This window comes from Crocodylus porosus, unplaced genomic scaffold (genome assembly GCF_001723895.1).
Source record: "Crocodylus porosus isolate Cpor-Errol unplaced genomic scaffold, CroPor_comp1, whole genome shotgun sequence".
Classification (NCBI taxonomy): Eukaryota; Metazoa; Chordata; order Crocodylia; family Crocodylidae; genus Crocodylus; species Crocodylus porosus.
In genome coordinates, this window is record NW_017728906.1 from 15,178,966 (window position 1) to 15,192,313 (window position 13,348).

The 13,348-nt window shown below is 36.5% G+C and overlaps 1 protein-coding gene across 2 annotated transcripts in view; it reads right to left on the reverse strand.

Annotated features, from left to right (window-relative positions):
* Nucleotides 1-13,348, reverse strand: part of CADM2 (cell adhesion molecule 2) — a 339,304-nt gene that overhangs the window by 167,900 nt on the left and 158,056 nt on the right. For both annotated transcript variants that reach the window (XM_019528734.1, XM_019528733.1), the window contains exon 5: nucleotides 8,037-8,207. In XM_019528734.1, the coding sequence (XP_019384279.1) occupies nucleotides 8,037-8,207 (171 nt within the window). The remainder of the gene's footprint in view (nucleotides 1-8,036; nucleotides 8,208-13,348) is intronic.

Consider the following 13,348-nt stretch of genomic DNA (forward strand, 5'->3'; position numbering starts at 1 on the left):
GAAAGACACTTGACTGGGATGATTTTAGTCAGGAATAATCAATCCTGCTTTGAGTTCAGAAGCTCCTTTCTAGCCCTACTTTCTATGATCCTATGATCTTTTGATCATTTGAAGAGGAATTCATGGGGGTTTCCTTCCGTTGCCACATGGAATGTGGTATTGGGATACCTTCTTTTCCTGGGAGTCCCACTCTATTGTAAGGTGTTTGGGGCTTCCTGGTCCCTAGCTGAACGTGTTTGCTGGATCTACTGAATCACCTCCTTTTGCCACACCCTGTTGCAGCAGTGTTAACCAGGGACATGAAATCTGTACATCTTGGTAATAATACCCCATAGGAATGAATGGAACAAACTCAACTCAGTTAGAATAATTACTTTCAGGCTTTTTGCTGATTCAGGCAGATGGCACTGCACCAGTTGCATGTTCAAGTTTTTCTTTTTAACCCTGAGGGACAGAACCTTATTTTTTTTTAAATGACAATGGATTGGCATTATTATGTGAATCCAAGATGTTGGAGCCTATATATGGCCCTATAATGCCCATGTCTTGATCTGGTTCTGTTCAGCAAAATATCTATTTCATTTATATTCTTTTTTTTTGTTCAGTATAACAATAGTTGCTCTCTTTCTATCAAAGTATAAATTAGGATGATATAATCTACAACATTATTTTCCTTTTTCAAGCTTATGTGTATTATGAACTACAAAATCTATGTCTTCATTTGATAGCTTTATTTTAAACATTTATATAAAACATTATGATTATTGAAAAGCTTTAATACATGTTTCCATTTTTTTAATGTGTCAGTGGATAAGAACAACATTGTTAAAAGGTTGTAAAAAAGGCTAATATTTCAACAATGAAAGATTATTGCTACCTGGCAATAAATAGCTAAGATTATAAAACTTTTTTTTAAAGTACTTCTTTGGATGCTGGTTGGTTTATTTTCTACATGATTTTTGCCTACATTCTCAGTAAATCTAATTTGTGAAATCTATTTATCTTAATCTGCTCCTTTGTTCAAGGTGGTGATCTCTGTTTTTCAGTCGGATTCTTCCCAGGTATTTCCAAGTAGGAAGATAAAATAAGCAAATATCTTTGAACATGATGATGCATCTATTTTATTGATTAATTAGAATCATAGTAAGGCTAGGATAATCTTAAAAGATCTTTTTCAGAGACCAAACCTAGATTACCATCTTCATCTCTTGATGGCCTCTCTTGTATAAGGCAATTCATAAAACTCTATACAAACTCTGCCATTTCATACAGTCTTAGGCATATTTTTGAAAAATTACTTTGAGAAGAAAGGATTTGTCAAGTAAACTTCAAGGACAAACTACTCTGTGTACAAATAAAACTGGATATTCCAATCAAAATTTGGAGAGAGGGAGGGTACTCTGGTCAGCTTTGTGAAAGTAGTCACCATTTTTAATAGCATTTACACGTACCAGTTGTCTGTATATTACAGCTGTGAATCAACAATCCCCTGAATTGAGCTTCTTTTGTAAATGACAAGTAGTTTTCCTTCTGCCTGTGCCCTATTGCATTGAATTGGCACTTGCAAAGCAATTTTGCATTGGTAAACTTCTTCAAAATTACCCTGGGAGATACAATAAGTCTGATGCCCTTAGAATATATTGAATGACTCACTGCTTTAGTAGAAGAGATAAAAATTCAGTATTTTGTTCCTAAGAATTACTGGTATTTTATCATTAATTTCTGTAAGGGAGGCAATCTAGATCAAATATCTGTATTATGGCAATATCATTTCACTTTAGTATAGCTTTTCATACACTAGGGAGAAAGATGACTTTTAAAATTAATCTTAATAGCAAATTTTAAAAGAATATTTTGATTAAAAATGAATACTTAACAGCGTTTTTAAACTTTTTGCACCTCTCTTTTACTTCTAAGATTATTTTAAGTAGTTATCTAGGATCAGAAGCAATATGCAGCTCCTTCTTGTCAAGAATTGTTAGGCAACAATGTAATCTTTCTATCACATTTTAGTTATTTCAAAACAGTGCAAAAGAAAATAAAAGTGTGTTTATCACCTCCCACCCGCAAAACAGTGTTGATTTCAAGACAGGTTGTCATGGCAGTGAGATCCCAGGGTACCTACCCAAAGTTATGGTTACATATTTGACATATAAACACCTGTCTAAGGAGAGGCTTATTGAATTTTACCAGGAGAGAGGTCTAACCTTCGGGAAGGCCAAGAAAGCCCAGCTAATCACACTTCTGGTACAGAGCAATCAAGCTCAGAATCCTGAACTGGCTCCAGAGCCAATAACGGGACTGCTGCCCAATTTACCAGTACACAAGGGCAATGTTAGTGATGGTCATCACAGCACCTGGAATGGCAGATGCGAGTCACCTTAACCTTCTCGACTGACACTGGCCTGGAGCAACAGCAGTTGATCTTGGAAAAAAACAAGTCAGATGGAGGAACTTCGGCTCAATATGGAGTACATGAAATCATCAGTGCCAGAGAAAATTTGAGCTGAGGCTAAGGACTTCCTGGACTTACCATATGGGCCCAAAGCAGTCTGCGGATTTTGGGATATCAGTGGCATTCTGAGTTACCCTAACCAGCTGGAATTTAGGGATTTACCTGGCCTTAATGGAAGTAATGAGACAAAGGGTGAAGCAGGGAAAGCCATTTTTCTGCCTAACCCTCCATTCTTTATATTGTAATTCCTTGAAAACTAATGAGCTAATCATAGGGACACCTGTTTTACTGCCCGTGTGTTAAATGCTCTGTACCATGCCAAGCCATCAAACATTAGACCTTTTTACTCATCTAGACAAATGTATACTATTGTGTTAGAGAGTGCGCCTTTTCAGGGAATCCTTTACTTTAGCCTTCTGGTCATTTCAGAAATTTCTGAGCTAAATTTATGCTCAGACAGATTTGTAATAACATATGATAGATTAGGTAATTAGTGGTTTAGACCTGAAAGACCATACTTCCTTTCTGCCCCACCTCTTCCCATTTTCTTCCATATCTCTGTACAATTGGCAACAGCACTTTCCAGGCTCATCTACACAAAATATACTTCAAATGCCTAATTGACTCACTCTGCTTTTTTTCAAATCACTTCCCAAAATGCACTGCCTAAGACTGTGCCCATGACAAAACCCACTCTTTTAAAAACAATGAAAACTAAGTCCTGAGCCTGCTAATTTTAATATTTTCAATTACTCTTGCAGCACTTGTTGAAGTATCTTATTTGACTCATTGTTATATATATATTATATAACAATTAGTATCTTATTGTTCCAGATACTAATGACACCTGTATAGAATACTGTGTCCATAAATACTATTTAAATTTCTATGCAGACTATAATCTATGAGCCATTTTGTGTCATTTTTATGAAAAAAGACTACAGAGAAAAACAAATGATATTGGATTACATTCCAAATGTGAACCATATTTGAACATAAGCCTCCAGATGGGAAAGGTTAGGATTGTACATTAACCCTTTGAACTAGAGAGCCTCTTTGAAAGATTAAAGTTTGGCAGCAAATGAACCCACAAGTTTTTGAATTATTTTGCATTTAAATCATGAATTTCTTATTTTCATCCATCATTAACCTAATTGATCTAATTTAAACATGCAAATTGTGGCACTGAACTTCAATGTTCACAGATATTATTCTTTACTCCTTTACGTATCTTCCTATGTTTCATTTGTTTCAAGCATTCATTAATCTTAAAATTTAAACAAGGCAATTTTTCTTATTAACTCAGTGTTTACATAATATTTCAGCAAAATAATTAGACTATGTTTTCATTCAGAATCCAATATGAATAGGTGGTTTTATACACACATACGTGCGCATACAAACACACACACACGCGCGCCTATATATAAACACATGTCTTTGAACTCAAATTGCCTCTTTACCCTATAAAAAGATATCTTACTTAGGAAAATGGGAAAATGTCTCTTTTCAAAAGGTAAAATTAAATGCATCAGTCTCTGAACTACAAAAAACAACAAACCCATGACTGAAGTCACCAAATAGCCAGCTAACATTTTTAAAGTCTATTCCACATATTCCTATAAAGTTTCAATTGCCTAACTGTGCATTCAGATAAGACACAGGCCCTCTGGCCATGCATGCATGTGTACACACTTAATATGTTTTATATTGTTGTACAGGTTCATTACATATGACTTTTTTTTTTGTTAATTTATACAGGTTTATTTTTTTTTTCTGATTCAAAACCAGTACAATCTACTGTTGTAGAACCCTAAGTGGGGTCTTGAAATCGACTGCCAAATCATTTAGTAACAATTAGGAATAATGAAACAACCTATTATATATATGAATGGGAAAAAATCTAAATGGAACTAAGGTGATAGCTTTAAACTTATCAGACTAACACCACATCAAAGATGAATGGTCTACCAATAAAAAAATTAATGGTCTCCCAGTAAAAAAACCCCAAACCTAAAATTGCATCTGCAGACAGTTCTTTACTTACTACTTACTTAACATAACAGTGCTGGTGTTTGAGAAATGTGATCATCCTATAAACTTTAGTGCAGAAACCTTCATTCTGAGCTGAACTATTGATCACATCACAGCTGCTGTTTTGAAATGATTACAATTAGACCTGAAGTTTGAATAGTTTTGATTTAATGAAGCCTCTAAGAATTTGTGCCTCTCTTTAGATGGGCTTAGCCATCGAGCACATGCAGAACCTTGCATATTTGTTATATAGTAAATTACTGCAATGTCAAACAAACTTTTTATAATGGCAGTACTTTAACCACAATCATTTAATAATGGACCAGACAATTTTTTTAAAAGGTGAGAAAAATAGTAAAAAATAAAATGAAATGTTTATCACTTATAAGAAGGTTACGTAATAGTCAGCGGCAGATGGTCTGACAACAATCTTCTGAGCAATGCTATAGCAGCTATTAGTATTCTATTCTAGGCTTATCACTGACAGTAAGGGTCAATAGAAAAATACCAGTGTCATGCCACAAGTAACTCCCCACTGGACAAGCCTGAATTGAAATTATAGCCAAACCCTTTAGCAAGACAGCAAAACATTAGGGCAGCCCTGCACTGAACATATAAATGGAGAGATGAAATTCAAGTGAGAAGAAATGTAATCTAGGGATGGATAAGTCTATAAAGTTTGGAGGGTTTGGTTGATCAGTTCAACCAAAATGCTGGATGTTCATCCAACCATTATCCAAATCATCCTAATATCCGTAATCTGCAAAATACTTCTGGAAAACATATGAAAACTGGCACATTTTCTTCCTCAGGATCTGAGTGCTGATCATATTCTCCCTCAAGACATTCTACTTCTGGTCAGGTTATAAATAATACAGGGAATCCTATTTCTAAATATGCAGATCTAGACTTGGCCATAAAAAAACCAAAGCAGAAAAAAAGGCCTAAAAATATTAGTAGTAATATTAAAAGCGGGGGGGGGGGGAGGAGATCCTTAAGTTTTAGCTCTGCATTGCTTCAAGTATTAAGTAATGATTAAGGTTGGTTTGATTTTATGTGAACTGGTCTACCTCATTCCATGATAAATTAAATAGTTCAGGGAGAAATTAAAATGTAATCTAGATTGGTGACTATGTTCCTATACTTAATATTGTTTTTCAGTTTTAGCAAACTATTGTCTAAAGCTAGTGAATAAAGTGTGAAAGATCTTTCTATAGATCTTCCTGTGGGCTCATTAACAATGCCTGTCCAATATAGCCTCATCATAATGGTCAGGTTTAATTTGTCTCTATCATTCACTTGGTCTCAGTACAATCCTGTCATTTCAATTGTTCACATAACTTCTTTCTCACTGTTCTCTGTCTTGATGAAGTCACATCCATTTAGTTCATTCTGAAGGGAAATGAGCTTGAAACAGAGTCTAAACCTTAAACATAATTATAGAGCAGAAAAATCATAAAATAATAGAGTAATAACCAAAACAACAAGTTGACAATCTATGCAGACTTGATCCAGCCTGCAAAAAGATTTTATTTAGCCTTTAAGCAAGTTCATGTGAGCATGCACCATCTAATGGCCACCTCCATCAACTGCCACTTTTGACCCACCACCTCTGTCAAGTGTCCGCTCCAGCCCAAGAAGGACAGAGGCCATATACAGCCATTATGTTTCTCCTGGAAGAATTGCTATTCTGCTGGTAGAAGCTATGAACATACAAGTGTTCATTCAATTTTTCCTGGGAGAAATATATTCCTTCTGGCAGAAAGATCTTCTATTTTTGCAAGAGTGAACACTTTTATAACTTTCCTTCTGTCCTGGATAGGGGGAGAGTGAAGCAGAGGGATAATGCTCCCTGCACTTCCAAAGACTGATGACTGCTAGTCCAGGATGCAACTGGGGCAACCAGTCTGATGAATGGACAGGGCAGCTTTGTCCCACTGCTCCCTTCTCCTCCTAGACTAGGAGCTGCTGCTCTTCCCATCTTCCTCAAACTGGAGACTGCCTGGCTGAGTGAATGGGTTTGGGACTTTGCCTTGCTGCACTCTTCTGCTCTGCTTCCAGTCTCCTGAGCTTTGCACACTATACCCTGAAACTGATGTACCATTGCCAGCTTAACCCAGGACACCAAAGAGCCCGCTGTCCCAAGTGTGCTTATCAGCACACCTGCTGAAGTAGCTACATTTCATCTATTTTGGGATTGAGTACAAATGGAGTGGGCATGGCGGTCTTCATTGTAACACTCTCGTGTGTTGGTCTTTTCTATTGGCTGTTGACATTATGAATGCTTTAGAAAGCAGCATTAGTAGAGCACAAAAGTCACTGATGCAATTTTTTGTATTAAGGGTGCTTTTACAGATTACCTTTAAAACAGTTTAAATGCCTGGAATGTTATGCCATTACAAAGTTAGAGCAGTTTCAGAGCAGTCATGTGTTAAGGCTTAATGCCATCTCAGACCCGCATAACTGTAACCTGCCAATAGAGGGCATGGCTAGCAGGGGCATGGATAGGACTTTATGCCGCCTCGGAGTAGGAGAGGAGTGGGAAGGGTGGTATGTAGCTCAGAGGCAGAGAAATGACCATGGGGGCTGTGGCTTCCCACAATCCTTAGCCAGCAGGATCCAACTGAAGTCCCAGGTGGGTGAGCAGGAAGTCTTTGGGGAAAAAAAAGGTTAGAAAACAAAAACAAAAACAAACCCAGCTGTTTAGACTGAACGGGCAGAGGAGTGAAGAGAAAGGAGTGAAAAAAGAACAAAAAAATAAAGGACCAACATTTTGCACATTTCACTGAATTTGGATTGGGCTGCAGGAGGAGTTGGATTAGTATCCATACCAGGACAGAGCGGAGATCCAGGAAACTCACTGTGCGGAGCTGAGACCCAACAAATTTGCCACATGCATGCCACAGCGGAGCAGATCTGAGACCCAGAGGCCCCACTGCATACATGCTAAAGAAATGAAGTTAGTGTATTTATCTCCCCAGAGCAGACTAATAAAAAACATGGAACGACATGGGTAAAACCAATCAAAGAGAATCCTTACTAGAAGTAGCATAATTTAAAAATGTTTACAGGGTACTGAGCATGGGTTAACACCTTTTAACCAGTTGAATGTTCCTGCTTTAAATACTTTTATGATGGTTTTACATGTAACCTGTAACACCACCCTAATAGTACTCACTAATATCCTCATTTCTACAATATTATCATCCAAAATAGAAACTACTGCATACAACTACAGCTTGTCTGATGCAAAACTATCTCAAAGAATTACTGAATCTATTTAAAAGTAGAAATGCTAGTCCTCTCTCTCCTCCTCCACTAAACAAACTAACTGTCCAATCTGGTAGTCTTTCCTTTAAAAAAATCCCCAAAGACTTTCTTGAGAACTTTCCTTTATTGAGGATTGCAAACCTGAGATATAGAAAAAGGGTTGTATATGACTCAGTTTTATGTCTGCCTGCTAACTGTCCTAGGCAGAAGTTTCACTTTTTTCTGTCTATGAGTGAGAGTAGATATATATAAATATATATGTAGATATAGTACTTACAATGTATTTCTAGAACCTGCCTTGCTATCTGAGGTGTAGAGTTCAGGGACTCGTGGTCTACTCTGCAACTTACAACTGCACCATCGTCATTGCGATCTACTCGGAAATCCAGTGTGCTGCTAACAGTGAACGTCTTACGATTAGCATCCTCTTCTTTTAAATATTTTGCATCTGCAAGAAAAACAAATAATTTCAGATCCCTCGTTTTGAGGAAACACAGTACAGTATTTAGTACAATAGATACCAAATCAGTTTTTAAAACTTACCAGTAGCTTAGCTGCTTAAAAACAAAATAAATTATATTGCTAGATATATTAGCATTATTCATCTGATCAAAGAACCAATACTCCTGTTTCTAGAGATATGTGCATATGTAGATAGGAGAAGCAATTTAAAAAAAAAATCAACTAACAGATAAACTCTCAAGAGGAAATTCCTTTCCTCATTATCTCAAGTATATCTAGTTCTCCATATGATAAAAAGCTTCCTCTGCAGTCTATTAGTAGACTATAATCCTTCTTTTCTTAAATTCCCTTAAATATTAGAAATGTCACTCAAAGTAAAACTTTATAAGTCCATGCGTATAATTTTCCACAGATATGCAATACATTAAAGACATGCTGTTCTGTAGTCATTATTAATCTGGTCAGATTAGGATGGCAACTACTTTATTTAGATTCTGTACTATAGTCTAGAGTGGATTAATTTAATCTATGAATTTAACTAAGGTAGAAATTGAGACGTTAATACCACTGGCCTGATTTCAAAGAAATGTGCTATACTAATTTGCAGATAAACCACATGCATTTTTAAAAAAAATTTATATATATATATATATAATGTTTTTTTCAGACTGTTTTCCTGTGCAAAATTAGCCTCTTGCTTTCTAGTACCTCCTGTCTAGTGGGGACCTATTCTCTGAGATACAGTGGACTTTCAGTTTCACAGGGATGTATTCTCAAGAGATGCTCACTATTAGGCAGGGTTGGGCTATTCATTAGAAAAGCCTTCTTATATGATGTATATTTAAGACAACTAGAATCAACAAATGAAGTGGGGGGTTTTCTGTACAGAAGTTAATGGGATAACCCATTAAAGTTCTCTTCAATTAGTTTTATTCTACACTCAACTATTAACACTGCTTCTTGCTTTCTTGCTTATTTTAGCAAAACAGGAGCTTGGAGAACAAACCATATTGATTTGTTATAATGAAGGCCTTAAAATTACTTTTTTTTTTAGAAAGGAATAAACTACTGAGATTGCATGTGTCCTCTGTGTCCCAATAAAGAGAAGGAAAATGCAAGAGGTTTCACTTTTACAAATTATACTAAAACCCATTAGGGAAGGGAAGATGACCTAAATAAAATTTCCATAAAAAGTCGATTTTAAAAAGCAAATCTAAAATGGCTTAAGCTACTTCTTTTTTTATTAGAAGTATCTGTGAAATCAGAGAGGTTCTATTTTTACTGATTCTAGATAACATGGGAATCCAAGTAGTTAAGAAATGCTAAATATTTAATTGTCTCTCCACCTTCAAAACAGTAAAAGAGGCTGTTGGTTACTAAGCATTAAACACATTTCAGTTTTTTGCTGAACTGACTATCAAAATTTGAGGATTAAAAAGCTGAGGGAAATATTAACCATAGCTAAACCAAGGTTATTTTATTCATAGAGGAATGGAACATCATGGACAATAAAACCCATACCCCTCCCCCTGCCCCAAATCATCCATAATTATACCATAAAGGCTGTGTGCCTAAGTTTAATGCTAAAGGTTATATATATAAAATTATCTAAATCTACTTTGATATTATATATATGGATTATTTTCAAAGGTATTGTTTACCCAGTAGATCCTAATAATGTCAGACAGGACAAAACACATCTGGACACTAAAGGCCTTGTTACACGGTAAGTTTATGCAGCTTCTGGAGCTCTTAACCCCTGGACTAGCTGCATATTGACACTTTTTAAGTGGCTTAAAATACTAGTTATTCAGCTTAAAGTTATACCACTCCAGGGCAGGATTATCTCCAAACCTGAGCTCTGAGGGAAAAAGGATCACGCTCCTTTTAGTTCAAGTGGTGCCCGGCCAGCTAGCCAGTGCCTGGCTAATCAGCGGGGTGCGCGGTGGCAGGTTGATTGGGATTGGGCCCCTCAGAGCAAGCAAGCTCCAAGGCTGCAGGCCTGGTGCTCTCTGGTCTCACTGAAAATGACACAATGACTGCACTGAGAGGCTGCCAGGTGAAGTCAGTTTCAGGTCAACAAGACCAGAAAACTCCAGGCAAGAATTTTGGTATTGTAGATCTGTGGCAGCTCTGTGCTGGGAGCAGAGCTACCAGGGCTTAAGCATCCCTGTTCTCATTGCGGAGCTGCTGTGACAGTTTCAGAGAGACCAGAATTGCAGTTGACACAGTGATAGGTCTGCTCTCTGCCCAGCGAAAGCAGCAAGGTCTGCTCCAAGTCCTACCCCTGCTCGCCAAATCTCTAATGGCAAGTCACAGCTGTGCAGTCAAGGCAGGTTTTTTGCTTTACTATGTGACTGCTCCACTAAGCCAAACAACACTAAGCTGATTAACATTTGTTCGGCTTATAGCATAACGTCTAACAAGGCCCAAAGTTAAATCTACCTGACCTAATTCTGAAAACGTTAGGTCCAGAATAAAGCAGTAAAACCATCTTAGTGTGTTGGTGTGGACAGGCTACTTAGTTCTGCTGCAAAGCAGTTTCACAGATAGCATGTACAGAGCTCACTTAGCTGCCTTGCACCATTGTAGACAATGATTTCAATGCAAAGAGGGCCTTTGGAAAATTAAACCATTTTTCATGTTCCTAAAATAGATTTAGAATCTTTATTTTAGACCTCCAGCTTTTTTTAAAAACCTTGAGCCTTAATTTTCATGTAAAACTAAGGCAATTAATGTATTATTACAAAAATAAGGCAAGGTAGATATGTACCTTTCCTCCTTTCTGCATGACTTCAGACTAACACAGCTAACTACTTATGCCTCATTAGGTAAGCCCTGTATATTTGTATCATCAGAAATTTCCCCCAAAAGGCCATATTTTCCTTATATGTTATGTATACAAAGCAAAGTAACTATGCGACTATAATATGCATTAGTGTAAATATGCTAATTCATAGGGGGACAGAATAGAATATGGATAAAAACATCAGTGAAGATATTACTGTAGCACATATTAGTAATAAGAGCGATTAGTGATAAGAGTAATAAGAGGGTCTCTATAGAGCTTAAACTCTGGCTGGTTAGCACATTTTTGATGATGATGTATTTCTTTCTCTCTTTTTGTTCCTTCCTTTTATTTTCCTTACCTCTACCCATGCCCTCTTTCCCCTGCCCCCCCCCCACCACATCCCCACACATTGGCTGAGTCTACGCAAGACGCTGACTGTGCGGTCATTACTGTGCAGCCATTTAGTACTTGTATAACCACTGTATAAACAAGTACTTGTATAAACAAATACTAAATGACTGCACAGTAACTGGAGTTATTTCACAGCAGCATCGGTGAATAGCCTTTAGGTGATGCTAACTGCACAGCAGCTCATTACTACTACACAGTAACATTGTGTCATGCTTTGTGCCATACGATGCTAGTGCGCAGTAGTAATGCGCTACCATACAGTCAGCATCTCATGTAGATGCAGTCACACACAGGCCACACACAAGGATTTTTCAACCCTTTGAAAAATCATAATCATTTGATGAAGTGAAGTAGAAAGTCCAGAAAAAGTCCTCTGTTGAGACTAATATTTTTCCTGGAACTTGCCGCAAGCAATCTGTATACCTGCTCTGACTGGTTAACACTTTCTATATCTCATGATTGTGGACCTCAGAGGAGGGAAACGATAGAAACTTGTTAGATTTGTCATTTTTTGTTTTCTACTCTTTATAAAAGTGTATTGTTCTCACACACGTAAAAGTTATTTCTTCCTAATTGTATTAAGCAAAGCTAGTATCGTTGCCATCCACATATTTTTCACCAAATTTTACTATAACCTTGTATTGCAGTCTGAATAGGTATTATCCTTTCAGTTAGAGTTTTGTTAAGACAAATAGATTCTGAACTCCACACATACCTTTTTTAAAAAGAAATTTAAAAACAACAAAAACCCAACAAGCTACATTACCATTTTTATTTTCACTACCCAAGTTCACTAGAAAAACAGTAGAAAGACATTTCTGAAAGGTAAAAATATGCACTCAAAATGATATTTTCAAGCGCATAACAAGCCACATCACAAAAAGTCAGGTTATTTTTATTAAAATGAGTTATATTTACTTATATATCTGATTCCTTCAGGGTAGGGTAATGTAATGCTTCTTGGTAATGTAATCAACTGTTAGTTAAAATCAGCTTAACTTTGACCATGAATGAAGTAAAGATACAGTTGGAGAAGTTTTACTACATTTATGGCACTACTAGTGTGATATAAGTGCATTGAGTATGATACAATTGCACTGTAACAGCTTATATCAGTATTCTTTGATATTGCTATAGTTGCTACACCTGTCTATATCCTTAGTAAACTCGGCTTAGAAATGCTCTGATATTATCATCAAGTAGGTGGGAATAAAAAAGGACCAGAAAGTCTAGTTTCACAAAACTATGCAGATTTGATGCATATATCAGAGCCAGAACACTGAGTTGTAAAGCAGAGAATATAATGATTCATAGTCTTTTCCATTATTAAGATTTAGTCTGTTAAATGGTTGTCTCTTACCAGATGATGTTTTATTTTATTTTATCTTTTGCTAATATAAATGCAACCACAATTCAAAGAGCCTTTTTTTCCTTTAGTGCTACTCTCAACGAAACTCATCATTCATATTCTTTTGCACCATGTATAATATACTGTAACACAGTTAGATTTACTGGTCCTAGGCAGGTGAACTCCTAACCTTTAATGTCTGTTGCATTAATGTATAATTTCATCTCTATTTTCTCAGATTTATCATTTCACCTTTTCCAGAGTATAAAAGCTAATCTAACTTCTGTTGATGTCACTGCAAATGGGTTAGGTTATTTTATTTCTAACCTTTGTGAAAATGGCAATGTGCTCTTCAAAAGACCTAGAAAACTAAACCAAATTTAGGATTTCCCTTCAGTTCTGTCTCCATCATTTACTGGTTTTCCTCACTTGCATCATTTTCCTCATTCATCTATTGGATTTTCTTTATTATGTCCAACCTTTAGGACACTGTCCAGAAAATGGCCAAATTCTCCATACTCTCTGCTTTTCTGCTTCTACATTGCAGCTAAAACAGTAAGGCAGAATCACCACAAAA